At 42.4% G+C, this 26,403-nt stretch overlaps 1 protein-coding gene across 1 annotated transcript in view; it reads left to right on the forward strand.

Annotated features, from left to right (window-relative positions):
- Positions 1 to 26,403, forward strand: part of LOC309973637 (kinesin-like protein KIF16B) — a 288,133-nt gene that overhangs the window by 38,761 nt on the left and 222,969 nt on the right. The window contains exons 4-10 of the mRNA XM_082857986.1: positions 8,668 to 8,784; positions 10,716 to 10,813; positions 11,528 to 11,637; positions 14,466 to 14,608; positions 16,089 to 16,257; positions 16,446 to 16,577; positions 17,715 to 17,890. Coding sequence (XP_082714112.1) covers positions 8,668 to 8,784; positions 10,716 to 10,813; positions 11,528 to 11,637; positions 14,466 to 14,608; positions 16,089 to 16,257; positions 16,446 to 16,577; positions 17,715 to 17,890 — 945 coding nt within the window. The remainder of the gene's footprint in view (positions 1 to 8,667; positions 8,785 to 10,715; positions 10,814 to 11,527; positions 11,638 to 14,465; positions 14,609 to 16,088; positions 16,258 to 16,445; positions 16,578 to 17,714; positions 17,891 to 26,403) is intronic.

Genomic DNA, 26,403 nt, shown 5'->3' on the forward strand with positions numbered 1-26,403 from the left:
AGCTTTGCAAGTAAAGCATTTTTCGGGGGGCAGGCATACTTCATTTTACTGTGCTCGATGTTAACGCTTTTTTGCAAATTGAAGGTCGAGGCAATCCTGTGTCGAGTCTGTTGGCGCCATTTTTCCAACAGCATTTGTTCACTTCATGTTTCTGTGTCACATTTTGGTAATTCTCGCAATATTTCAAACTCTTTCATTAGTATTATATTCGATCAGTGATCTATCATGTTACTATTGCAAAAAGATTATGACTTGTTGAAGGCTCAGATGATGGTTAGCATTTTTTAGCAAGTAAGTATTTTTTAATTAAGGTATGTATGTTATTTTTTTAGACAGAATGCTACTACACACTTAATAGACTACAGTATTGTATAAACATAACTTTTATTTGCACAGGGAACCAAAACATTTGTGTGCCTCGCTTTATTGCTGTGGTCTGAACTGAATCTGCAGGAACTCTGGTGTCTGCCTGTGTGTACTGCTAGGCCTGGCACATAACTCAGTTGGCCTTGAGTCCTGCTGCGATGCAGAGCTTTAGGAGGTACACTTCACACCCAAGTCACATTCCCCCTGCTTGGATGGATCATCATAGGTTCTAGAAAGAAAGATTCTAGAAAGCAAGGTCGTTTTGTTCAGAATCTTTCTAGAACCTAGAATGAAGCTGGAATTTGTCCGGGAAACCTGTGCTGTAGGCTTTTGTGATCTGAAATGTAGACATGACATGGGCAGATAAGAACGGACCTGAAGATCCTCCCAGGGGACCGTCGCTTGATGGTGTGTCATGTGACCAGAAGGACTAGTGCATTTCCCTGGGTGGGGCAAGCAGGGTGTTGGAGCAGAGCGGGGTTCTGGTGAAACACGGTGTGGGGTAGCGGGGAGAGCATGCCCGCACAGCGGGGCTTCTCCCTGGCTTGTTAACAGCTCCTTAAGAGGCGTGGCTTCAGGTCTCCAGGTCTGAAAACGAACGTGAATTCCTGTCCTGCCCGCCCAGGCTTGTGACCCACGCGATGGCATCTTGAAGTGGTATCCTGGTGTAGTTTCTTGTAACTCGGTGTGTCCACGTGCTAGAATCTCAGCGTTGCCTGGGAAAGTGTTAGAAATGCAGAATTTCAGGAACTACTCCAGACCTACTGAATCAAACTGCATTTTCCAGCAAGATCCCCAGGTGAGTTGCACGATCCTTAACATTTGAGAAATGCAGTTGGTTTAGGAATGGTTTGTGGAGGAGGCTGGCTTCCTGAGGCGATGTAAGTGTTGGGAGTTCAGATTGGCTGTGAACGTGGAGAAGTTGTTCCAAGGAGAGGGCTGGAGTGATAGTATCTACAAGTTGTTGATTCAGTATTGGGGAAACATAGGAAGGACAACAGCAGTAGGAATGGGGGCCGTGAGGAGAGATGGGGTGCTGGGCATGAGAGAGGGGCCGGGAGAGGAAAGGTGAACTAATGCTGCTGGAGTTTGCAGGGGAATCAGAAACGCTGCTTGGTGCTCAGGGGTGCTGCCTCGTTTAATCCTCACAAGAACCAAATGAGGTCGACTTTAGCTCCATTTTTCTTTGTCAAGGAGACTCAGCTTAAATAACCTTCTCAAGTCTGTAGGTCTAATCGACTGAATAGTAGCAGAGTTGAGATCCTGGGGCTGATGTATACGGCGGTGTAGATACCCCTGGAAGGTCTTAAGGGTTTAAGGATTGGTGCGTTCTCAGTGACAGGTGGACAGGGCAGCCCTGTTGAATGAATAAATGGATGAGCGAGTGAGCGAAGATGACTTTGGTCCTGAGGCACGTGGATCAGTCCTGAGGCACGTGGATCAGTCAGTGTTGGTAGCTAGGAGTCTGGTGAGGAACAGAATGTTGCAGCTAGTGGAATCCAGATTTTGGCTTTCAGGTAGGAATGCAAATGAAGGGGCTGGTACGAGGGAGTTTAAGGGAAAAGCTGGTTCATTACATGGTCCTCAGAACATCTTCATTAGAGGATGAATGAGGGCCATGAAGGTTTCCCTCCTAAGTTACCCAGCGAGCGGCTGCATTTTCCCCCCTGTTTAACCTGGATTTGAGGCCTTTTGGGGACAGGGGCTGTGCCGAGGGAAAGCCCAGGGACGGGAGTGGTGGCGTGGACAGCAGGGCCTGGCTCCCTGGAGATGCTCAGCAGGAGTTTGTTGACTGAGAGGCCTTGTCTACGGGTGGATAGTTCATTTATGGAACAGGTCACATATCCTGGGTTCAGTGAGAGTCAAGGTCAGGGAAGCAGTAACACGTTTAGCTCTTTTTTTTTTTTTTTTTTTGTGGTACGCGGACCTCTCACCGCTGTGGCCTCTCCCGCTGCAGAGCACAGGCTCCGGACGCGCAGGCTCAGCGGCCATGGCTCACGGGCCCAGCTGCTCCGCGGCACATGGGATCCTCCCAGACCGGGGCACGAACCCGTGTCCCCTGCATCGGCAGGCGGACTCTCAACCACTGCGCCACCAGGGAAGCCCACGTTTAGCTCTTTTGGGAGTTAAAAATAGCTGCCCAGAGTTTAAAAATAGTTTGAGAAGGAAAAGAGTTTTCAGCTGAGGAGGAGACTTTCCACTGCAGGTGTCTGCGCTTCAGAGGCTTTGGCTCCTTTACTCTGGAACCCAAAGTCAAGGAACAGTCTCGGGTTATTTATATCGTACATTCAGTTCAAAACTGAAAAAGCCTTTGAGATATGTTAGTAAACACTGCTTTCTAGCAGAACCACGTGTTAATAAAACCAGCAGAGATCCAGGAACACTCCTAGTGGTTTTTTTCCCCTCTTTTCCAGTTTTATTGAGAAATAATTGAAATACACCTCTGTATAAGTCTAAGGTGTACAGCATGAGGGTTCGCTTTACGTATCTCGTGAAACAATTATCGCAATAGGTTTAATTAATAACCATCCTCTCATATAGATACAATAAAAAGAAAAGGAAAAAATATTCCTCCTTGTGACGAGAACTCTTAGGATCTACTCTCATAACAACTTTCCTGTGTATCATGCAGCAGTGTGAACTGTAGTCATCATTGTTGTATATTATATTCCTAGCGCTTATTTCTCCTGTAACTGTAAGTTTGTACCTCTTGACCTCCTTCTTCCAAGTCTCCCTCCCCCAGCCTCCCGCCTCTGGTAACCACAAATCCGATCTCTTTTTCTGTGAGTTTGGCATTTTTGGAAAGACACCTATTTTTTAGACACTCTGTTAAAGAGAAGGTAATCTTCCTCATCTCTAATTTGAATAGCTGGTGTTATATCGACTGAAGTTTTCATGCTGCTGGATCCTGCACAGGAACTGAACCGACAGTTCTCACCCCTGCTGTAAACCGGCAGTTGCAGGCTTAGTGTGATGTCGGCCCTTGTCTTTTTCTTCTTTTTAAAAATCATTTAAATGAAGAGGCATCTTGAGACAATATATCATGCCCATTACTATAGTACAAGTCAAGTTTCCCATAATGTTAAACAAATTCCAAATAAGATGACCGTTACTATTTCTTCCTTCCAAATTAATGTTAGATTTAGAAAAAAAATCAGTGAGCCATTTAAGTCCATACTCGTGTCAATTAAAGACCATTAAGTAAGGTCTAATTTTCTTAATTGTTCTGCAGACTACAAAGGGAGGCTTTGATCTCGCACTGCCTGTTCCTTGATTCGACTCCGGAGAAACTTGAAACCTAAAATTTCCCAGTTGACAGCTGGATGGAGAGTCTTTTGTTTTCACAGCGCCCTCTTGTGGGCACTTCCCCTCAAGCGAGGCCCTGCGATGCCTCCCTTTGCTCTGTAAGTCAGCGCTGTAGCCTCTCGGACAAGCAGCGAAGTGGCTCTCGGGGACCCTGGCCAGGAGGGCAGGACGTCAGCCAGTCGAGCAGCCCCTTCCTTCCCCACCTCGGTTTGGTAGACGATGGTAAATCAGTCCTTGGTGGGAGCTGCAGTGGGGTAGCCGGTTTTCCCTGCTGGGAACCCCGTAGGTGTGGGCACCGTCCTGCTGCGTCTCTGGGTCCCCAACCGACTTGAAGCTGGGACCAAGCCAGGCCTGGGTCTCAGCGCCTCCGGACCTGCATTTTCTAGGCCTGTCGAGCGGTCACGTCCACCAGTGCCAGGCCCCCCGCCCCCTCCGGGGCCCCCTGAGGCTGGAGGAACTCCAGCTGAGTTAGCTTTCTAGAGACTAAATGAGGAGTAAAGTAGCAGGTGTGGATTTTAACCCTGGGGAAGAGTTCCATTTTGAAAACTTTGGGGTTTGGTTTAAATATGATATTTTCCATGACTGTTTTAGCCTCAGACAAAAGTATGAGAGAAGAGCCTTCCTTTATTCTTCCAGAAGCTTTTGGAAGGCTCTTCTTTCTCTCCAGTGGCACTCCGTGAAGTGGTTAAAAGTGACATCTGCCTTTTGGTTTTTGTCTAATCAGAAAGAATTAAAGAAATATTTAGTTTTCCTCCTATTCCATATATAGTGGTGAAAATGAACCTCAGATGGTTAGTCTGGAGCCCAGAGTCCCCCTGGGATTCCTGGTTCTGCTTCTTCACAGAGGGGTGTGCGTGTGTGTGTGTGTGTGTGTGTGTGGTCTGTCGGGGGAGGCCCTTCCACGTAGGGTTGGGGCTTCCAGATTGATGTCGAGAGCGTGGGAAGAGGACTCGGCGTCTACTCCTGCAGAAGCGCGGGCTTTGGCTTCAGGGAGGCCGGGTGCAGATCCCACTCTGCCGCCCTCTGTGTGCCCAGTGACCTAACCTCTCCCGCTGGACAGTGGATCGAGGACACTACTCGCCCCGAGGACTGATCACAGACACGGTGTGAGCTGCTCTAGTTGAAGGTTGAGTTAGTCATCTGAATGTGGGAAAAGGATCAGAAAATATCAGCTCGTTAAGCTGAAACGGATGAAACTTAACTCAGAGTGAAGGAGAGTAATGAGAGGGTCCTCTGTGGAAGCGGCTGGGTTGGAAGGATAGTCTGTACGTCTTTGACGCCACCGAGGAGACGAAGTCTAAACAAGATGGCAGGAAGACGGGGCCTGGAGCGTCCCTGGCTGACAAGCTGTGTTGGTAGCAAGGATGTCTGTGTGGGGAGGGGAGAGCACGATGGCCAGTGGTTGTCAGCCCCGTCCCGGGGTGGTATCTGGCTGGAGGGCCCAGATCCCTATGGGGAGACGATGGTGTGTCTTGAGCTGGGCTCACCCGGCATCACTCACGGAGACTGAACCCTCCCGAGGGGCTGGTGAGGCTCCCGCCCTGGCCTTTGCGGGGGGACCCCACACCTTTTCCTGGCTCTGACTGAGAACCTGATCGATCGTCTTCCCTCTCCGGTGTCTCTTCAGCTGCTGATGTGCCTTGTTTTTTTTTTGTTTTTTTGTTTTTTTTTTAACATCTTTATTGGGGTATAATTGCTTTACAATGGTGTGTTAGTTTCTGCTTTATAACAAAGTGAATCAGTCATACATAAACATATGTTCCCATGTCTTCCCTGTTGCGTCTCCCTCCCTCCCACCCTCCCTATCCCACCCCTCCAGGCTGTCACAAAGCACCAAGCCAATATCCCTGTGCCATGCGGCTGCTTCCCACTAGCTATCTACCTTACTACGTTTGTTAGTGTGTATATGCCCATGACTCTCTCTCGCCCTGTCACAGCTCACCCTTCCCCCTCCCCATAACCTCAAGTCCGTTCTCTAGGAGGTCTGCGTCTTTATTCCTGCTTTACCCCTAGGTTCTTCATGACATTTTTTTTTCTTAAATTCCATATATATGTGTTAGCATACGGTATTTGTCTTTTTCTTTCTGACTTACTTCACTCTGTATGACAGACTCTAGGTCTATCCACCTCATTACAAATAGCTCAATTTCGTTTCTTTTTATGGCTGAGTAATATTCCATTGTATATATGTGCCACATCTTCTTTATCCATTCATCCGATGACGGGCACTTAGGTTGTTTCCATCTCCGGGCTATTGTAAATAGAGCTGCAATGAACATTTTGGTACATGACTCTTTTTGAATTTTGGTTGTCTCAGGGTATATGCCCAGTAGTGGGATTGCTGGGTCATATGGTAGTTCTATTTGTAGTTTTTTAAGGAACCTCCATACTGTTCTCCATAGTGGCTGAACCAATTCACATTCCCACCAGCAGTGCAAGAGTGTTCCCTTTTCTCCACACCCTCTCCAGCATTTATTGTTTCTAGATTTTTTGATGATGGCCATTCTGACTGGTGTGAGATGATATCTCATTGTAGTTTTGATTTGCATTTCTCTAATGATTAATGATGTTGAGCATTCTTTCATGTGTTTGTTGGCAGTCTGTATATCTTCTTTGGAGAAATGTCTATTTAGGTCTTCTGCCCATTTTTGGATTGGGTTGTTTGTTTTCTTGTTATTGAGCTGCATGAGCTGCTTGTAAATTTTGGAGATTAATCCTTTGTCGGTTGCTTCATTTGCAAATATTTTCTCCCATTCTGAGGGTTGTCTTTTGGTCCTGTTTATGGTTTCCTTTGCTGTGCAAAAGCTTTGAAGTTTCATTAGGTCCCATTTGTTTATTTTTGTTTTTATTTCCATTACTCTAGGAGGTGGGTCAGAAAGGATCTTGCTGTGATTTATGTCATAGAGTGTTCTGCCTATGTTTTCCTCTAAGAGTTTGATAGTTTCTGGCCTTACATTTAGGTCTTTAATCCATTTTGAGCTTATTTTTGTGTATGGTGTTAGGGAGTGATCTAATCTCATACTTTTACATGTACCTGTCCAGTTTTCCCAGCACCACTTATTGAAGAGGCTGTCCTTTCTCCATTGTACATTACTGCCACCTTTATCAAAGATAAGGTGTCCATATGTGCATGGGTTTATCTCTGGGCTTTCTATCCTGTTCCATTGATCTATCTTTCTGTTTTTGTGCCAGTACCATACCGTCTTGATAACTGTAGCTTTGTAGTATAGTCTGAAGTCAGGGAGCCTGATTCCTCCAGTTCCTTCTTTCGTTCTCAAGATTGCTTTGGCTATTCGGGGTCTTTTGTGTTTCCATACAAATTGTGAAATTTTTTGTTCTAGTTCTGTGAAAAATGCCAGTGGTAGTTTGATAGGGATTGCATTGAATCTATAGATTGCTTTGGGTAGTAGAGTCATTTTCACAATGTTGATTCTTCCAATCCAAGAACATGGTATATCTCTCCATCTATTTGTATCATCTTTAATTTCTTTCATCAGTGTCTTATAATTTTCTGCATACAGGTCTTTTGTCTCCTTAGGTAGGTTTATTCCTAGATATTTTATTCTTTTTGTTGCAATGGTAAATGGGAGTGTTTTCTTGATTTCACTTTCAGATTTTTCATCATTAGTATATAGGAATGCCAGAGATTTCTGTGCATTAATTTTGTATCCTGCCACTTTACCAAATTCATTGATTAGCTCTAGTAGTTTTCTGGTAGCATCTTTAGGGTTCTCTATGTATAGGATCATGTCATCTGCAAACAGTGACAGCTTTACTTCTTCTTTTCCGATTTGGATTCCTTTTATTTCCTTTTCTTCTCTGATTGCTGTGGCTAAAACTTCCAAAACAATGTTGAATAATAGTGGTGAGAGTGGGCAACCTTGTCTTGTTCCTGATCTTAGTGGAAATGCTTTCAGTTTTTCACCATTGAGGATGATGTTTGCTGTGGGCTTGTCATATATGGCCTTTATTATGTTGAGGAAAGTTCCCTCTATGCCTACTTTCTGCAGGGTTTTTATCATAAATGGGTGTTGAATTTTGTCAAAAGCTTTCTCTGCATCTATTGAGTGTGCCTTGTTTTTGAAGCAGGGAGGTGTTCTGTGTGCCCTTTGTGTCCTGGTCTCCCCTGCAGGGAGGGGGCGGGGTCCAGTGTGAAGGCAGGAGTGGGTTAGAAAGCTTTGGCTGGTCCCCACCCCAGCTGGGTGTAAGGAGGATGACCAGGCATCTTGATTTGCTTCTTTTACATCGATTGTGTGGGTCAAGTATTTGTCCTTCACCCCCCTTCCATTCCCCAAAGCATCCTAGTGCAGTTGTGTGGTGCGGTGGACGTGAACTCAGGCCACCGTAAGTGCCAACCCAGGCCCTACACAGCTCGTCTTCCTGCCCTCTCCATCCTGGGCAAATGTCCAAATAGGAAAATGCACTGGATTCTGACTCGGGAGAGCCTGGCATCCCAGCCTCATCTGCACCCACTCATCACTCAGCTCTGTGAGAGCCTCCGGAGACTTTGATGAATGGCCGTATCCTTAAAATGATGACATTGATTTGACATGGTTTTTGGGCCGTAACTTTCTGGCTGCTGTGACATTGAATATTTAGTTTCTGGAAGGTCTGGTAGCATGAATCACTTTATAAGTTTATTTAATTCTGAAATGGTAAATCATCACGCTTTAAAATCATCTTTGTTTCTAGATATGACGTCACTTTGCCTTGTTTACCTTTTTCTAGTTCAGGAATTTTTTGTTAAGTGGGAAAAAGGATGGGGTTGCTTTCTGCTTCATTAAATCAAATGAAGGAAATCAGAAAAGTTTCCTTTTGATTAAGAACTGGGGTATACACTTATTCTGTTGTTAACAGCTCTGTAGTGATATATTTACATGGTGTAAGCCTTATGAAAGTAGGATTCAAGAACACTGTCAACACTGAAGGAGTTTTTATTAAAATCCATGGTAATTGTATCTTTTGTGGTTTTTTGTTTTTTTTTTCTTCTTTCAGGTTTTCAAAACCCTTGGCACAGATGTCGTGAAGTCTGCGTTTGAAGGTTATAACGCATGTGTCTTTGCATACGGGCAGACCGGATCAGGAAAGTCATACACCATGATGGGAGACTCTGTACGTTGTTTATACTGTGTGGGAAGAAAATTTCTCATTATCTCTCTTTGGACTGATAAAAGTATCTCTCATCTACGTGGTCTGTACTAACTTGCTTTTCATGTTCTGATCATTCTTTAGCAATAAGGTAAAACTCAGTAATAAGTTGGACGAGATTTCCTTTGAGAGATTTTAAATTAGAAATAGTTTTAAGTTTATAAGCATGAATAATGGATGGGAGTCTCAGTTCATTTTCTGTTTCTAAAGGCTTTATAATCTTATCAAAAAAGTATGCTGGGCCTACAAGTAATTTATTCTTCTTTTCTGCCAACCCAACAGTTGGAATAAAATTATTGAACTCTGTTCTATTTAAAAATATTCAAAACATTTTTCCCCAAGAAAAATGTAAAAAAAAGAGTCTCTTTGGTGGAAAGGTACTACATAAATCCAGTGAATACATAAAAAATGTTAGAATTATACAGGTTATGTAGAGTCTAGTAGTTATGCTGTATAAATTAAGAACCTTGGGCTTCCCTGGTGGCGCAGTGGTTGGGAGTCCGCCTGCCGATGCAGGGGACACGGGTTCGTGCCCCGGTCCGGGAGGATCCCACATGCCGCGGAGCGGCTGGGCCCGTGAGCCATGGCTGCTGAGCCTGTGTGTCTGGAGCCTGTGCTCTGCAACGGGAGAGACCGCAACAGTGAGAGGCCCGCGTACCGCAAAAAAAAAAAAAAAAAAAAAAAAAAAGAACCTTAAAGTTATACTTGCCCCAAAATATGGCAGAGGAAGAACTAGATGTGATTGTAGGAACTTATCCCATTCTGTGTTTTCTCCAGACCTGGATAGTGCTTGTGTGTTTTACTTTTCTCATGTCGTGGTTTTGAAAACTGTTCACTGAGTCTGAGAGGCGCCAGCCTGTTCTAGATGTGGGGGGACTAGCAGAGGATGGCTGGGTTTCCTGCCGACAGGCTCGGTGGTGCCTTGAATGCTACAGGCTCGATGGTTAGTGGAAGAAGTAATGCATTAAAGGAGGACAGGTCTTTCCAGATGTAAGCCTTTGAGTGCATGTGTCCTGGCTTCTTAAATCCAGGCATTTTCTTTCCAGGAGAAGAAAATAAACGCTGGGCAGTGAATCTTCAATGCTGAGAAGTAGGGAAGAATAAGAGAAGAACAGACAATTTCAAGAGTTTCACATTTCCTTTTACCATTACTTCTCTCTTCCTACTTTCCTACTGTGGCTTTGGAGAAAAAAGCCTTCTCTAAAAAATGAAATTTACATGTTGATTCCCTCTTAGCTAGTTTATGTAAGTTCAACAAAGCACTCATAAGTTACAGCTGTTTTTCTCTGACCTTACAGTTGAGTACCATTTGGGTATTCTTTTTTATTTTATTTTTTAAAGTAAGAAGAAAAAATGTGGTGAAAGGCCCAATTTTTCTTTATAAGGATTGATACTGATTTAATGGTATCAAGGAAAAAAATTCTCCTAAACCTGTGATGATATATATATATTTATTTTGGGGATGGGAGGTTGGGTGAAAGTAGGGAGGGATTTCAGAAGAAAACACTGAAGCCCTAAAGTCTGGCTTTCTAACGAGAACATTTTTACCTCGTCTTTGGTACCGTTCTGAAGCTCGTCAGCCTGTCAGTGCCGACCGAAACGTGACTATTTGAAAGCTAGAGAATAAGTCGTCTTATGTTTGCAAGCCATGATTTAGCTGATGAACAGCTGATAACTGTATATTATCATGGTCCCAGCAGGTAGAAATTCGAAAACTCAATCCTCTCATTTCAGAGAGTAGGAAGCAGCCCTGCAGGGGATGAGTGCTGCGCCCTGGGCCCTGGGCCGGGCCTGCAGGCCCCTGGAGTCTGAGTCCACCCCAGCCAATTGCAGATGCAATCATCGGTTGCTTTTATTTCAAGTGACAGCTGAGGCGTCCCTCCTTCCCACTGCAGGGCGATTCTGGCTTAATACCCCGGATCTGCGAAGGGCTCTTCAGTCGGATAAATGAAACCACCAGATGGGATGAGGCATCTTTTCGAACTGAAGTCAGGTAGGGCCCATGGCCTGAGTAACTGAGTGTGAGCTTGATTTAAGGCACAAGGAGTGGATAAAGCCTTTGGATTCCTTAGGGGAGAGTCTGCCTCTCCCCCTCCTGTGCTGTGCCGGTTGGAAGGCAAGCTTAAAGCACATACGTGTTCAGTGACTTCCTTGGGTACCATTTGGATTGGGGTTTGGGAGGCCGGTATAGGCAACCCGCCTTGGTCGGAAACTAACGAAGGATGCTCATCTCAAATGGAGTGAGCTTTCGACTTTTCAGTGTATACCCACTTGCCTTATTCTTTTATTTGAATAGGATTTGTGTTATTCTTTATGTTGGTAGGATCACTATAAATCTATTATTTAAGTAAATCTGGGTGGTTGAGGTGTTTTTTCCTCCTTGAACTTAAACCTGTGTGGGGAGGCAGTTTCGTCAGTGGTTTGGGGGCAGACGTGGCAATCAAGGGTTCTCCTGGCTGCCTGACCCCGCAGAGGCTGTGAGGCCTTGGATAGGTTGTTTAAATCACCCTGAGCCTCTATTGCCTAAAATGGAGATAATAGTAGTACCTACCTCTGGGCTATTGTAGGGATTAAATGAAATAATCCACGTAAAGTGCTGTGCCTGATACATGGTTACCACCCGTAAATGTATGTTGCTGCTGTTATTGTTGTTGTTATTAATGTCTGAAATCATCTTACTGAATTCAACTCTATTTGAAATTTTTAGCTACTTAGAAATTTATAATGAACGTGTGAGAGATCTACTTAGACGGAAGTCATCCAAAACCTTCAATTTAAGAGTCCGTGAGCATCCGAAAGAAGGACCTTATGTTGAGGGTAAGAGTGAATGTTTTCACAGCCCTATTCTTCTTGGGAATTTTTGTAAAAATAATAGTTTCACAGAAAAAAAATGTAGGATAATGGCGAGATTTTAAAAATTTATTTTTGGAATCATTATAGTAAAAATTGCACGTGCTGTCACTGCATGATGTTCATTTAATGCGTTTATACTTCACTGGGCATTTGGTGATTTTGTGGGGCTTGCCAATAGATTTCCTCTGGCTTTAAGAACTCCAGGAACTTGTTTTTTCCAAGTTCCCAGGTAAGATAAGCAACCCTACAGCCTGTCTCTTTAAATGGCCTTGCATTTTAGCTGACCTTAATGGTAACATGATTATAGGGCGACTCTGAGACCTCTCGCCTTTGGGAAGATTGTTTGCAGGTTCCTGTGCTGTGTTCTCGGCCTTTGTATTGTGCTACACTAGTTGTGTCACGGTCCTTTGTGAGGAATGTCCCAGGGAATGACGGGTGAAGGGCTGGCCCTTGCGAATTATTTAAAAGATAGGCTGGCTTGAAGGCTGTCTTTGGAATAGAACAGTCAGCTCTACACACTTCCTCTGTATACGGCTGCTGAGTTAAGGCTGGCCTATAAGAATTGCACACAGATCGGCTTTCCTGTGGCTATTGTCGTTCCTGTGTGTCTCGCTGGAGGCAAGGCTGAGAACTGGTCATGGATTTAAAGATGTTCCTGTTTCCGTTGTCTTTTTTACCTGGTTATACCGGGTGCACCAACAGGTCCTCATCTGCATTTTAGTAAATTTTCAATTGAACTTTTGCTTTTTAATGCCCAAAGTGAAATGTGTAACTGTGTATTTGTTCTGTGGAGCGTGGGATAACTATTATTGTTAATAGTTTTTAGCCTAACTGTGCCTTCATGTTTTCCCTTTAACTGTCTTATCTGATGTTAAAACATATTACAAAGCTGGGTTTGTGAGGAGACAGAATAATCAAGCAGGGTGAAACATCCAGAATCTGGTCTAGATACTTAATGGGGATTTAGTTTCTAATAAATCTGCTATTCAAACATTGGGGGAATATGGGTTATTAAGCTGTCTAGGAAGAAAAAAAAAGTAACTTGGTACTGGAGCTCAGTTTTTATACTAGGGTAAATGGCAAATGGATCAAATATTTAAAAGTAAAAAGTGACATAATGACTGCAAGAAACCCTGGATTACTTTTTTTCCTAGAAATTTGGAGAAGGGAAGCCTTTAAAAATGTTTTACTTAAAATCCAGAAGCCATGAAATAAAAGTGTTAAATTTGAAATGGTGAAACAAAACAAAACAGAAAGCCAACTTTACACTTGGCAGAAACACCAGAAGCAAAGTAAAAAGACAGTTTACAATGTGGAGGGAATATTTTCAATTCAAGTTTCAGACAAAGGACTTGTTAAGTCTAATATATAAAGAGCTCCTATAACTTAATAAAGGCAGCTCCAAAACCAAGGAGAAAAATGAACAAAGGATGTGACTAGATTGTCCACAGAAATGGAAATACTGATGATTTTTAAATGGAGGAAAGAAGGCTCAGCCTCATAATCAGAGAAAAGCAAAATAAAAATTCTTCAAGCTAGCATCTGTTAACTGTCCCGGCAGATGTAAGGAACCTGGTAAGACAGTGTTGAGAGACAGTCTTATACCTTGTTTCTGCTGGGTGTAAAGTGCCTTCTATGGAGGACAGTTTTGTGATATCCATCAAAATTTCAAATGTGCTTTCATCTAGCAATTCCACCTCTTAAGAATTTATTTTGCAGAAATATTCACACATATTCATAAAAACCGAAATACAAGATTATTTGTAGCAGCGTTACTTGTGTTGGAAGCAAACTCTCAACAACCTCTATAGTCTCAATAGGAGACTGTTGGATACGGTACATGCATAGAATCGAATGCTGTGCAGCCATAAAAATTAATGAATGGGGCTTCCCTGGTGGCGCAGTGGTTGAGAGTCCGCCTGCCGATGCAGGGGACAAGGGTTCGTGCCCCGGTCCGGGAAGATCCCACATGCCGCGGAGCGGCTGGGCCCGTGAGCCATGGCCGCTGGGCCTGTGCTCTGCAACGGGAGAGGCCACAACAGTGAGAGGCCCGTGTACCGCAAAAAAAAAAAAAAAGAAGAATGAATGAAGGATCACTTTAACTGATACAGAATATTCTTCAATGTATTGTTACACAGAAAAAAGCAGGATGTGAAACAATGTGTACGGTATGCTACTATGTATAAAAGGGGAAAAAAAGATGGCTTAATAGATATGTAATTGCCTGTATACATATAGGTTATTTCTGGAAGGGTCTGGAGAAGCTAATAATGTTGGGTTGCCTGACAGAAGGGGAAGTTGGGGGTGGGTTATTGGATGGGGGAGGGGGAAGACCCTTTACACAGTCTACTTTTTGTAGCCTTTGATTTTAGAACCGTATGAATGTTTCGCAACAAATGAATGGAAAGTTTCTTTAAAAGGGATTTAAAAGAATGTGTGTTTTGCATGGAGATAGTGTTTATATTTCCCTGGCTATGATTAGTGCTGATGAGGTTGATGAAGATATCTCACAGGTATCCTAAATACCATATGCGATAGGTATGCGTTATCAGGATTGGTGACCGACGCTCAGTGAGGTTAAGTGACTTGTTCACAACCGTGAAAGTCCACCAGTCAGCCGCAGAGCCTGGACTTGACCCCAGACAGCCCAGCTCCTGAGTCTGCGTTATAAACCACCACAGATTTGTACAGTCGTGTACTATTTCGTAGAGGTACATTTCTTCTTCCATTTACTAGATACTGGGGAGATTTCTTCACCTCCCCTCCCCCGCCTTTTTTTTTTTTTTTTTCAGATTTATCCAAACATTTAGTACAGAATTACGGTGATGTCGAAGAGCTTATGGATGCAGGAAACATCAATCGGACCACCGCTGCCACAGGGATGAATGATGTCAGCAGCAGGTCTCACGCCATCTTCACCATCAACTTCACGCAGGTGAGGGCAGCTGTGTGTGTGTGTGGGGGGGCTGGCTCTGTCCCTGAGGGCTTTCCCTGCTGATTGGCACCAGCTGAGGACCGACCCGTGGTGAGCCAGGAGAAGCAGAGGTGGCCGACTGCCGTTTTCTTGTTCATTAGACTTGAACGTGTGCTGTGTGCTGATTTCTCCGCGGTTACATTTGAAATGCAACCTGATGTATACCCGTAAGAAATATTTAGCAGGCTTCTGCCGTGTTCTAGACATTAAAAAACTTGCTTTGTGCTTAATTAAGTCAAAGTTTTCATCGTTGCCAGCTCTGTGGGAGATAACAGGGTTGCCAGTCAGAGCAGCTGGACGCCAAGGTAACTCATCATGGTCCATTATGGCTCTGTGGAACTCACCCGCAGCGCTGCTTGTGATTATTAGAGTGATATTAAAGGACAAGGGACGTCTTTAAGTGTTAATGTAGGAATTCATTATGGTCTGGAGGTGGAGCGCATTTTGAACGTGTGTAAATGACTCAGGGCAAATACGTTAACACCGAGACCGGTGGCACGGATGAACATAAAGGTGTGGGGTCCTCTCAGTGCTTCGCACATGTTAGGAGTTTGGAGAGGACCTGGCCTGTATTAACCATTGAACACATCGGATAGAAAAACTTAACCTTTCATTAATGAGGAGGCTCAGAGAGCAAAGAAGATGAAAAAATTCTCTAGAGTCAGTCGGAACAACTCCTGATAAATTCTCTACAAATTTACCTTTCTTTTGATTTACTGTAGTTTACTCGTTTTTTTCCTCCTGTTTTCTGGTTAATGTGGATTAGGATGTGGCCGTCCCTAGTTTCTAAGAGGCTTGCTTTTCGATCACAATATGGTAACTTCTTTTTGGCGTTTTGGTTCAGACTGTAAAACGTAGGTTAAAAGTCTTTGGGAAAGTAAATTTTCATTAGAATTCAGAATCAAGGAATACACAATTTAAGATTTTTACTATTTTATAATTGTGAAACAAATCGAATTTTAACATCGAATAACGGTTGAGTGATCTTTCAGATAATTGTCTATATTTATCATATTTTGGAAAGCCATTGTGCTTGTAATGTTGCAGATTTTGGATGAGAACAAAACTAATTATTTGTTTACTTATATTTTTCTTTGTGGAATGCCCCTCAGGGCCTAGTTTCCTCATCTGCTGTGGTCAGACTCAGCCCTTTTGAGAATGACAGTGATTTGGGTAATGGAATCCGCAGTTCTTCAGAAAGTTTAGGAATCACATATGGTAGGCTTCTATTGTATTCAGTTTAATTTTTGTCATCAAGAAGAAGGCCAATGAAACAACAAAATTAAAAAAAAAAAATCTACCCTGAGAGATCACAGTGAGGAGCGGAAAATAATTAGAATTTGTGTTATAAACACATAAAACATATAAAAAATGTTATATAAACATATAAACATTGGGGCTCTTTATACCTCTTCCACTTTGCTTTTATATTTCACCACAGGCAAAATTTGATTCTGAAATGCCATGTGAAACTGTGAGTAAGATCCACTTAGTCGATCTTGCCGGAAGTGAGCGGGCAGATGCCACTGGTGCCACCGGGGTCCGGCTGAAGGAAGGGGGGAACATCAACAAATCCCTCGTGACTCTGGGAAATGTCATTTCTGCCTTAGGTGGGTTCATACTTGTCTGCTGCCTCTTCTCGTTCTTGGTGGTGTCATAGTAGCGCAGAGCACTTGGGTTTAATGTTTGTGTCACAAACCGGAGTCATAGCCTCAAGGTTTTTTGAAGCCGAATTAGAGAAAAAAATCTTTAATGATTGCCTTTAACTTCCCCCCCTCCTTTTGTTTTTCTCCTACAGCTGATTTATCTCAGGATGCAGCAAACCCTCTTGTAAAGAAGAAGCAAGTTTTTGTGCCTTACAGGGATTCTGTTTTGACTTGGTTGTTAAAAGATAGCCTTGGAGGAAACTCTAAAACTATCATGATTGCCAGTAAGAATTTTAAATTCTTTTTCTTCAGAGTACAGTGTTTCACGTGAATTAACTGTAACTACTGAAGTTTAAAGTGTCTCATTAGGAAATAGCACCTTTGTATTAAAAAAAAAAAGTTTTTCTGTTCTAAAGAAAAGCACCTTCTGTGATCCAGTCTACAGTATTGTATTATTGACTCTTTTTCCCTCTTTCTAGTTACATTAACTTGCCATGTTCTTGGTTATGCAAGCCGACGTCCATGGGGAATGATTCTTAGCTTTGCTGAAAGAACAGGACAGAAACTTCTAACGCTGCTAACTCGTGGGAGAAAATCATTGTAGGGACATAGAGTAAAAATAACCCCACTTTTTTTTTTTCTATTTCAAAGCAGAAAATATGGAATTTAAAATTAAGAATCGAGAGGAAAAAGCCCAGTAAATCTAGCAAATAATAACAGTGATATATGTCTATCTTTTCACTAATTAACAGGAAGAAGCAGAAAAGATGAAAAAAATGTGCAAAGGGGAGGTAACTGTTGAGGAGAACTCAGAAATGCTTTTCCTCCTAACCACACCCCCATGTCCTTTCCATGTCCCCGTGTCTCCCTACACCCATGCCATGGAGTCCCTGTGGAGGCAAGGGCTCTACCTGGGGGTATGCACCCCAGACGTGGTTGTGTAGTCACTTAAGCCCTGAAGTTTGTTGGCATTGGGGTGTGATTGATTAACCAGAGCTTTAGGCAGAAAAGAATTAGTTGATCTACTGACTCTTTTCAAAAATCACAATGCTCTGGAGTTTTACCGGTGGTAGGTTTTGCCAGAACTTTTAAAAGGATCTAAATTTCTACTTTACATTGGAAGCGTACATAGTTTTGAAATCCTCTTCTTATATTTTCAACGGAGAAAACTCCCTAAGCTGCAGAGGAGATTTGGTTAGATGGCCGATTCTAAACTTAAAAAGAGCGAAATGGCATTTAATTTGGTATAGTGAGCACTTTTCCTATGAGTCCTAGATAATTTTTAATATTCATGACTGTGGCAATGAATATTTAGTCTATCCAATGACCTGGGGTTAATCTGACTTTTAAATTACAAACCAACTTTGTGTTAAATGAAACGGAGCGCCGGATAAATTACTTTTTGAATTCATTCTTCACAGCCATTTCACCTGCTGATGTCAATTACGGAGAAACCCTAAGTACTCTTCGCTATGCAAATAGAGCCAAAAACATCATCAACAAGCCTACAATTAATGAGGACGCCAACGTCAAGCTTATCCGTGAGCTGCGAGCTGAAATAGCCAGGCTGAAAATGCTGCTTGCTCAAGGGAATCAGGTTGGCTTTTTCTGAGACTTATGGGTAATTTTCTTTGAGTAATGGCACCAATTTCTAGATCTTAACGAGGCACTTATCTCCGTGGTTGTATTGATTTGAGTAAATAAGTACTAAGTAAAGCTTTGAATGAGTTTGCCGGCCTTTCCTTTACAGCACGCTCCCGTTGGCCTTTGCATTCATTATGTGCTCCGTGTGTAAGATTTTATCCACTAAACCCAAAATGATTAACTATCTAATAGTTATCAATTACGGATGGAAATTTAGCATGCAATAGGATTAGCAGCATAATCTCCATTAGTGGAAGGAAATCGAGGGGCTTGAGTAATGTTTAAGATTCTACCCAAGCATTTTATGACTTGAAAATGTATTTTAACAGAATGAAAGACTCGTTTGAGCACCTTCCTGAATCTCTGTTTTGTATCGCCCGTTATAGAAGTGGTTATGGTGATGCAGGGACACATGTGACATCCCTGTGGCCTGGCTCAGGCGATTTCCCTGGGTCTTTGTTTGATTGTTGAAACTGCCTCACTTCAGGATCTCTTGGGGTTTTCGTGAAGGAGCCTTGTCCTTTTGTGTTTTTTACAGAAAACTTCCTTATAATCTGCATGGTGCACTTACCGAGCTGCATTCTGTGCTCATAGTGTGGTCCGTGCTGTTAGGTTTGGATACTGTAGTGAGAGAGAATCAAGGAGCACTTTTCATTTATTTATTTTTTAATTCTATTTATTTATTTATTTTTTCCCTGTTCAAACTTTATTCTTTTTCTTTTTCTTTTTTTTGGCGGTACGCAGGCCTCTCACTGTTGTGGCCTCTCCCGTTGCGGAGCACAGGCTCTGGACACGCAGGCCCAGCGGCCATGGCTCACGGGCCTAGCCGCTCCGCAGCATGTGGGATCTTCCCGGACCGGGGCACGAACCCGTGTCCCCCGCATCGGCAGGCGGACTCTCAACCACTGCGCCACCAGGGAAGCCCTATTCTTTTTTTTTTTAATTTTAATTAAAAAAACAAACAAATTTATTTATTTTCAGCTGCGTTGGGTCTTCGTTGCTGCGCATGGGCTTTCTCTAGTTGCGGCGAGCGGGAGCTACTGTTCGTTGCGGTGCGTGGGCTTCTCATCGCGGTGGCTTGTCTTGTGGAGCATGGGCTCTAGGCACACGGGCTTCAGTAGTTGCGGCACGTGGGCTCAGTAGTTGTGGCTCGCAGGCTCTAGAGTGCAGGCTCAGTAGTTGTGGCACATGGGCTTAGTTGCTCCGCGGCATGTGGGATCTTCCCGGACCAGGGCTTGAACCCTGTCCCCTGCATCGGCAGGCGGATTCTTAACCACTGCACCACCAAGGAAGTCCCTTAATTTTAATTTTTATTGGAGTATAGTTGCTTTCCAGTGTTGTGTTAGTGTCTGCTGTGCAGCAAAGTGAATCAGTTATATGTATACATGTATCCCCTCGTTTAGATTTCCTTCCCATTTAGGTCACCACAGAGCATTGAGAGTTCCCTGTGCTGTACAGCAGGTTCTCGTTAGTTATCTGTTTTATACGTAGTAGTGTATATGTGTCAGTCCCAATCTCCCAATTCATCCCATCCTCCCCCATTTGGTATCCACACATTTGTTCTCTACATCTCTGTCTCTGTTTCTGTTTTGCAAATAAGTTCATTTGTACCGTTTTTCTAGATTCCAAGGAGCACTTTTTAAAACGTTTGAGTGAGGGAGTTCCCTGGCAGTCCAGTGGTCAGGATTCGGTGCTTTCACTATTGTGGCCCTGGTTCAGTCCTGGTTGCGGAATTAAGATCCCATAAGTTGCATGGTGTGGCAAAAAAAAAGAAAATCTAGGTTAAATTGGAGTTAGAAATAAAGATACAGTTCTTCCCATTTTCCTAACCTGTGAATGGATGTCTGAAGTGTATCATTAAAAAAACCCAAAACTTTTCTTTAAATGCACACTGCTCTCTCCAGAGCAGCTTTCCCTTCAGGAAAATATGGCCCTCAAAGTCCTTGACATCCCATGAGTGGTTTGACCTGTGAGAATATCGACAGGCCGAGAACCTTGCGGAGTTTCCTGAGTCCTGGAACACACCCAACAGTGCTGTCCCATAAGCTGGTGGACTGCAGTGGGCCAGGACTTGCTCTGCACCAAAAAATATCTCCACATACATTGTTCTTTTTGATGTGGAGCTTTCCCGTGTGTGAAAAGAAACCGTCAGCACAGAGTCCCGCTGCATGTGATGTTGTCAGGCTTGAATCACTTATGACACGAGCCACAATAGTCATTTTTATTTATACCCCTTATTATTGGGATCTTTTTTCAATGTTTTAACAACATTTATCTGCAGTAAATATGTAAGGATCGTCTAAACTACTACATGTGAAGGGAAGTACTTGGAAAATTCTTGGTTTAATTTCTTGTACTTAATATGTTAATAAGTTATGAGCAAAGAAAGATCAGCCTTTTAAAATTAAACTGAGGAAATCCTCGAAAGGAGCTTTATCACATGGACAGAAAAACTTTATTAAAACTTTTACACATTCTGTCTGAGGAACGTCTTCAGAGGTGTTGTATATGCCAGTTGCCTTATACTTTGTGATCTTTTGTTGTCTTGTTTCTTTCATAGCCAAAGACCACCACAGTCATTAAAGGATTATTTTTGTTACTGTAGTTTTGGGGGTGAGGATGGAAAAGATAGTTGTCTGTTTTAGGATAAACTGAAGATAAAATTCTTTGATAAATTTAATACATTATAATAAAAACAAGAGTCCAATTTAAAATAATTTATCACACCCTGAAGCTAAAAGTTGTTGTGAGACAGTACAGGCTTATCCAAAATTAATTAAATTTGTGATGCTCAATAAAATAAGCAAGTGTTCCTTTTTTTTTTAATAAAGGTAACATTCACAGGTTTCTTATTTATTTATTTATTTATTTATTGGCTGCATTAGGTCTTTGTTGCTGCGCATGGGCTTTCTCTAGTTGTGGTGAGTGGGGGCTACTCTTTGTTACGGTGCGTGGGCTTCTTATTGCGGTGGCTTCTCTTATTGCAGAGCACGGGCTTCTAGGTGTGTGGGGTCTAGAGCGCAGGCTCAGTAGTTGTGGCGCACGGGCTTAGTTGCACCGCGGCATGTGGGATCTTCCCGGACCAGTGCTCGAACTCGTGTTCCCTGCATTGGCAGGTGGATTCTTAACCACTGTGCCACCAGGAAAGTCCAGCAGGTGTCCTTAAGTGTAAATTTTTCTAGTGACATTGCTCTATTCCCACAATATCCTATTGCAGATGCTGCCATGATTCACTGAAAATGCTACTCATATCAGAGTTCTGTTTCGGGGTTATTTGTTTAAGTACAGGCAAATAAAAGCTCCTACTTTTAATAATTTTATTTGCCTATGCAGAATGCCATGTGCATCAGAGTTTCAAAGCACAGTTTGAGTACGGCAAAAGATTCTGACACGTATTTGCTTCTCCTACTACATAGATTACAGACATACAGATATATATGTAGTGGTTTATATTCACATATACATGGATATATACATACATGTGAACTCTTCATTGAAGAATTATACATATTATAAGTATATGTATCAGTGAATTTTCACAAGCTGCATTTATCCATCTAACCTGCATGCCATGAAGAAACAGAACGTTACCAGCGCCCTAGAAACTCCTCTTCATGTTCCTTTCCCAGTGCTGCCTGCCCTTCCCCTCAAGGGTAACCTCTATCCTGACTTCTTAAGGCAGAGGTTGTTTTTCAGTTTTGCCTATTTTTGTTCTTTATATAAATGTAATCATGTCATATATACTCTTGCTCTCACTTTTACATAAGTTCATATTTATGGAATTTAAAAACATAGGCAGGGAGATTGGTTCAAGATGGCAGAGTAGAGGACGTTCTCTCACTCCCTCTTGCCAGAGCACCGGAATCACAACTAACTGCTGAACAATCATCGACAGGAAGACACTGGAACTCACCAAGAAAGATACTCCACAGCAAAGACAAAGGAGAAGCCACAGTGAAATGGTACGAGAGGCACAATCACAATAAAATCAAGTCCCATAGCTGCTGGGTGGGTGACTCACAGACTGGAGAACACTTATACCAGAAGTCCACCCACTGGAGTGAAGGTTCTGAGCCCCACGTCAGGCTTCCCAACCTGGGGGTCCGGCAACGGGAGGAGGAATTTCTAGAGAATCAGACTTTGAAGGTAACTGGGATTTGATTGCAGGACTTCAATAGGACTGGGGGAAACAGAGACTCCACTCTTGGAGGGCACACAAAAAGTAGTATGTGCATTGGGACCCAGGGGAAGGAGCAGTGACCCCATAGGAGACTAAACCAGACTTACCTGCTAGTGTTGGAGGATCTCCTGCAGAGGTGGGGTGTGGCTGTGTCTCATGGTGAGGACAAGGACACGGGCAGCAGAAATTCTGGGAAGTACTCCTCGGCGTGAGCCCTCCTGGAGAAGACTCAAATCAATAAAATTAGAAATGAAAAAGGAGAAGTTACAACAGACACCGCAGAAATACAAAGCATCCCAAGAGACTACTACAAGCAACTCTATACCAATAAAATGGACAACCTGGAAGAAATGGACAAATTCTTAGAAAGGTATAACCTTCCAAGACTGAACCAGCAAGAAATAGAAAATATGAACAGACCGATCACAAGTAATGCAATTGCAACTGTGATTAAGAATCTTCCAACAAACAAAAGTCCAGGACCAGATGGCTTCACAGGTGAATTCTATCAAACATTTAGAGAAGAGTTAACACCATCCTTCTCAAACTCTTCCAAAAAATTGTGAGGAAGGAACACTCCCAAACTCATTCTATGAGGCCACCATCACCCTGATACCAAAACCAGACAAAGACACTACAGAAAAAGAAAATTACAGACCAATATCACTGATGAATATAGACGCAAAAATCCTCAACAAAATACTAGCAGATTCCAACAACACATTAAAAGGATCATACACCATGATCAAGTGGGATTTATCCCAGGGATGCAAGGATTCTTCAATATACGCAAATCAGTCAATGTGATACACCATATTAACAAATTGAAGAATGAAAACCATATGATGCAGAAAAAGCTTTGACAAAATTTGACACCCATTTATGATAAAAACTCTCCAGAAAATGGGCATAGAGGGAACCTATCTCAACATAATAAAGGCCATATACGACAAACCCAGAGCAAACATCATTCTTGATGGTGAAAAACTGAAAGCATTTCCTCTAATCAGGAACAAGACAAGGATGTCCACTCTCACCACTATTATTCCACATAGTTTTGGAAGTCCTAGCCATGGCAATCAGAGAAGAAAAAGAAATAAAAGGAATACAAATTGGAAAAGAAGAGGTAAAACTGTCACTGTTTGCAGATGACATGATACTATATATAGAGAATCCTAAAGATGCCACCAGAAAACTACCAGAGCTAATCAATGAATTCGGTAAAGTTGCAGGGTACAAAATTAATGCACAGAAATCTGTTGCATTCCTATACACTAATGATGAAAAATCTGAAAGAGAAATTAGGAAACACTCCCATTTCCCACTGCAACAAAAAGAATAAAATACCTCGGAGTAAACCTACCTAGGGAGACAAATGACCTGTATGCAGAAAACTATAAGACACTGATGAAAGAAATTAAAGGTGATACCAACAGATGGAGACATATACTATGTTCTTGGATTGGAAGAATCAATATTGTGAAAATGACAGTATTACCCAAAGCAATCTATAGATTCAATGCAGTCCCTACCAAATTACCAATGGCATTTTTTACACAACTAGAACAAAGAATCTTAAAATTTGTATGGAGACACAAAAGACCCCGAATAGCCAAAGCAGTCTTGAGGGAAAAAAACGGAGGTGGAGGAATCAGACTCCCTAACTTCAGACTATACTACAAAGCTACAGTAATGAAGACAATATGGTACTGGCACAAAAACAGATATAAATCAGTGGAACAGTATAGAAAGCCCAGAGATAAACCCACACACCTGTGGTCAACTAATCTATGACAAAGGAGGCAAGGATATACAATGGAGAAAAGACGGTCTCTTGAGTAAGTGGCGCTGGGAAAACTGGATAGCTACATGTAAAAGAATGAAATTAGAACATTCCCTAACACCATAGACGAAAATAAACTCAAAATGGATTAAAGACCTAAATGTAAGACCAGACAGTATAAAAGTCTTAGAGGTAAACATAGGAAGAACACTCTGACATAAATCACAGCAAGATCTTTTTCTTTTAATTTTTTTTCTTTTTTTTTTTTTTGCGGTACGCGGGCCTCTTACTGTTGTGGCCTTTCCCGTTGCGGAGCTCCACACGCGCAGGCTTAGCGACCATGGCTCACAGACCCAGCCACTCCACGGCATGTGGGATCATCCCGGACCGGGGCACAAACCCGTGTCCCCTGCATCGGCAGGCGGACTCTCAACCACTGCGCCACCAGGGAAGCCCAGCAAGATCTTTTTGTTCCACCTTCTAGAGAAATGGAAATAAAAACAAAAATAAACAAATGGGACCTAATAAAACTTAAAAGCTTTTGCAAAGCAAAGGAAACTACAAACAGGATGAAAAGACAACCCTCAGAACGGGAGAAAATATTTGCAAAGGAATCAACGGACAAAGGATTAATCTCCAAAATATATAAACAGCTCATGCAGCTCAAATTAAACAAAGAACCCAATTCATAAATGGGCAGAAGACCTAAACAGACATTTTTCCAAAGAAGACACACAGATGGCCAAGAAGCACATGAAAAGCTGTTCAACATCACTGTTTATTAGAGAAATGCAAATCAAAACTACAGTGAGGTATCACCTCACACCAGTTAGAATGGGCAGCATCAGAAAATCTACAAACAACAAATGCTGGAGAGGGTGTGGAGAAAAGGGAACCCTCTTGCACTGTTGGTGGGAATGTAAATTGATACAGCCACTATGGAGAGCAGTATGGAGGTTCCTTAAAAAACTAAAAATAGAATTACCATATGACCCAGCAATCTCACTACTGGGCATATATCCAGGGAAAACCATAATTCCAAAAGACACATGCACCCCAGTGTTCATTGCAGCACTATTTACAATAGCCAGTTCATGGAAGTAACCTAAATGCCCATCAACAGATGAATGGATAAAGATGTGGTACATATATACAATGGAATTACTCAGCCATAAAACGGAACGAAATTGCTTCATTTGTAGAGACGTGGATGATCTAGAGACTGTCACACAGAGTGAAGTAAGTCAGAAAGAGAAAAACAAATATCGTATATTAACACATACATGTGGAACCTAGAAAAATGGTGCAGATGAACCAGTTTGCAGGGCAGAAATTGAGGCACAGATGTAGAGAACCAACGTATGGACAACAAGTGGGGAAAGCGGCACGGGGTGGTGGTGGTGCTGTGATGAATTGGGAGATTGGGATTGACATACATACACTAATATGTATAAAATGGATAACTAGTAAGAACCTGCTGTATAAAAAAATAAATAAAATTCAAAAAAAGAAAGCAATGCAAAAAAAGAGAAAAGATGTTCATCCCTGCTAGTCATTAAGGAAATGCAAATTAAAACCACAATGAAACGCCATTACACACCTATGAGAATGGCTAAAATTAAAAAAGCACTCCCACTTGGCAAAGTGCTGATGGGGCTGGAGAGCAAATACACATTGCTGCCGGGAGTGCGAAATGGCGCAGCCACTCTGGAGAACAGTTTGGTAGTTTCTTACCAAGTAAATATCCACTCACCATATGACCCATCAGTCCCTCTCTTGGGTGTTTACACTAGAAAAGTGAAATTTTCAGCTCACACACTGGAAACGATCCACGTGGCCCTCCAGCGGTGAATGTGGTGTATCCATACCATGGAATAAGTCAGCGATAAAAATGAAAGAACTGCTCTTGATACACCAGTAACTTGGATGAATCTCAAAGGCATTATGCTGAGAAAAAGAAGCCGGTGTCAAAAGATCCATCTATGTGACGTTCTCATAAAGCTTAGGGATAGTGGACGGATCTGGAGTTTTCAGAAGTTAGGGGTGAGAAGAGGTTGTGACAGCAAAAAGAGCACGGAGGGAGGTTTCTGGACTGGGAGAATTGTTTTGTGTTCTGATTGTAGTGGTGGCTGCGTGAATCTAGACCTGTGTTAAAATTCATTGCATCGTATACCAAAAAGTCAATTTTACTGTATGATAATTTTTTTTAAAGTAAAAGAAAACCAATTTTAATGAGTTGGAATTTAGTTGAATATGAAGCCTCATAGAATTTGCCATCTCTGTTTCTGTTGAATATAAAAAAATTTGAGCTGCTGAGTATAAAAAATTTTGAATAAAAATATTTTTGGCGTATTGAAAAAAGCCCAAAAAACCAAAAAAAACCACATAGGCATAGGAAACCCAAGGGTTGCAGATGTACTAGGGTGCTGGCCCATGATGAGGGCTGGGGAGGTGACAGGGTACAGGCAGCAGGGTTGCAGGACAGAGGGGGAAAAAAAGGGAA

Source organism: Leucopleurus acutus (genome assembly GCF_964270905.1).
Source record: "Leucopleurus acutus genome assembly, chromosome: 16".
Classification (NCBI taxonomy): domain Eukaryota; kingdom Metazoa; phylum Chordata; class Mammalia; order Artiodactyla; family Delphinidae; genus Leucopleurus; species Leucopleurus acutus.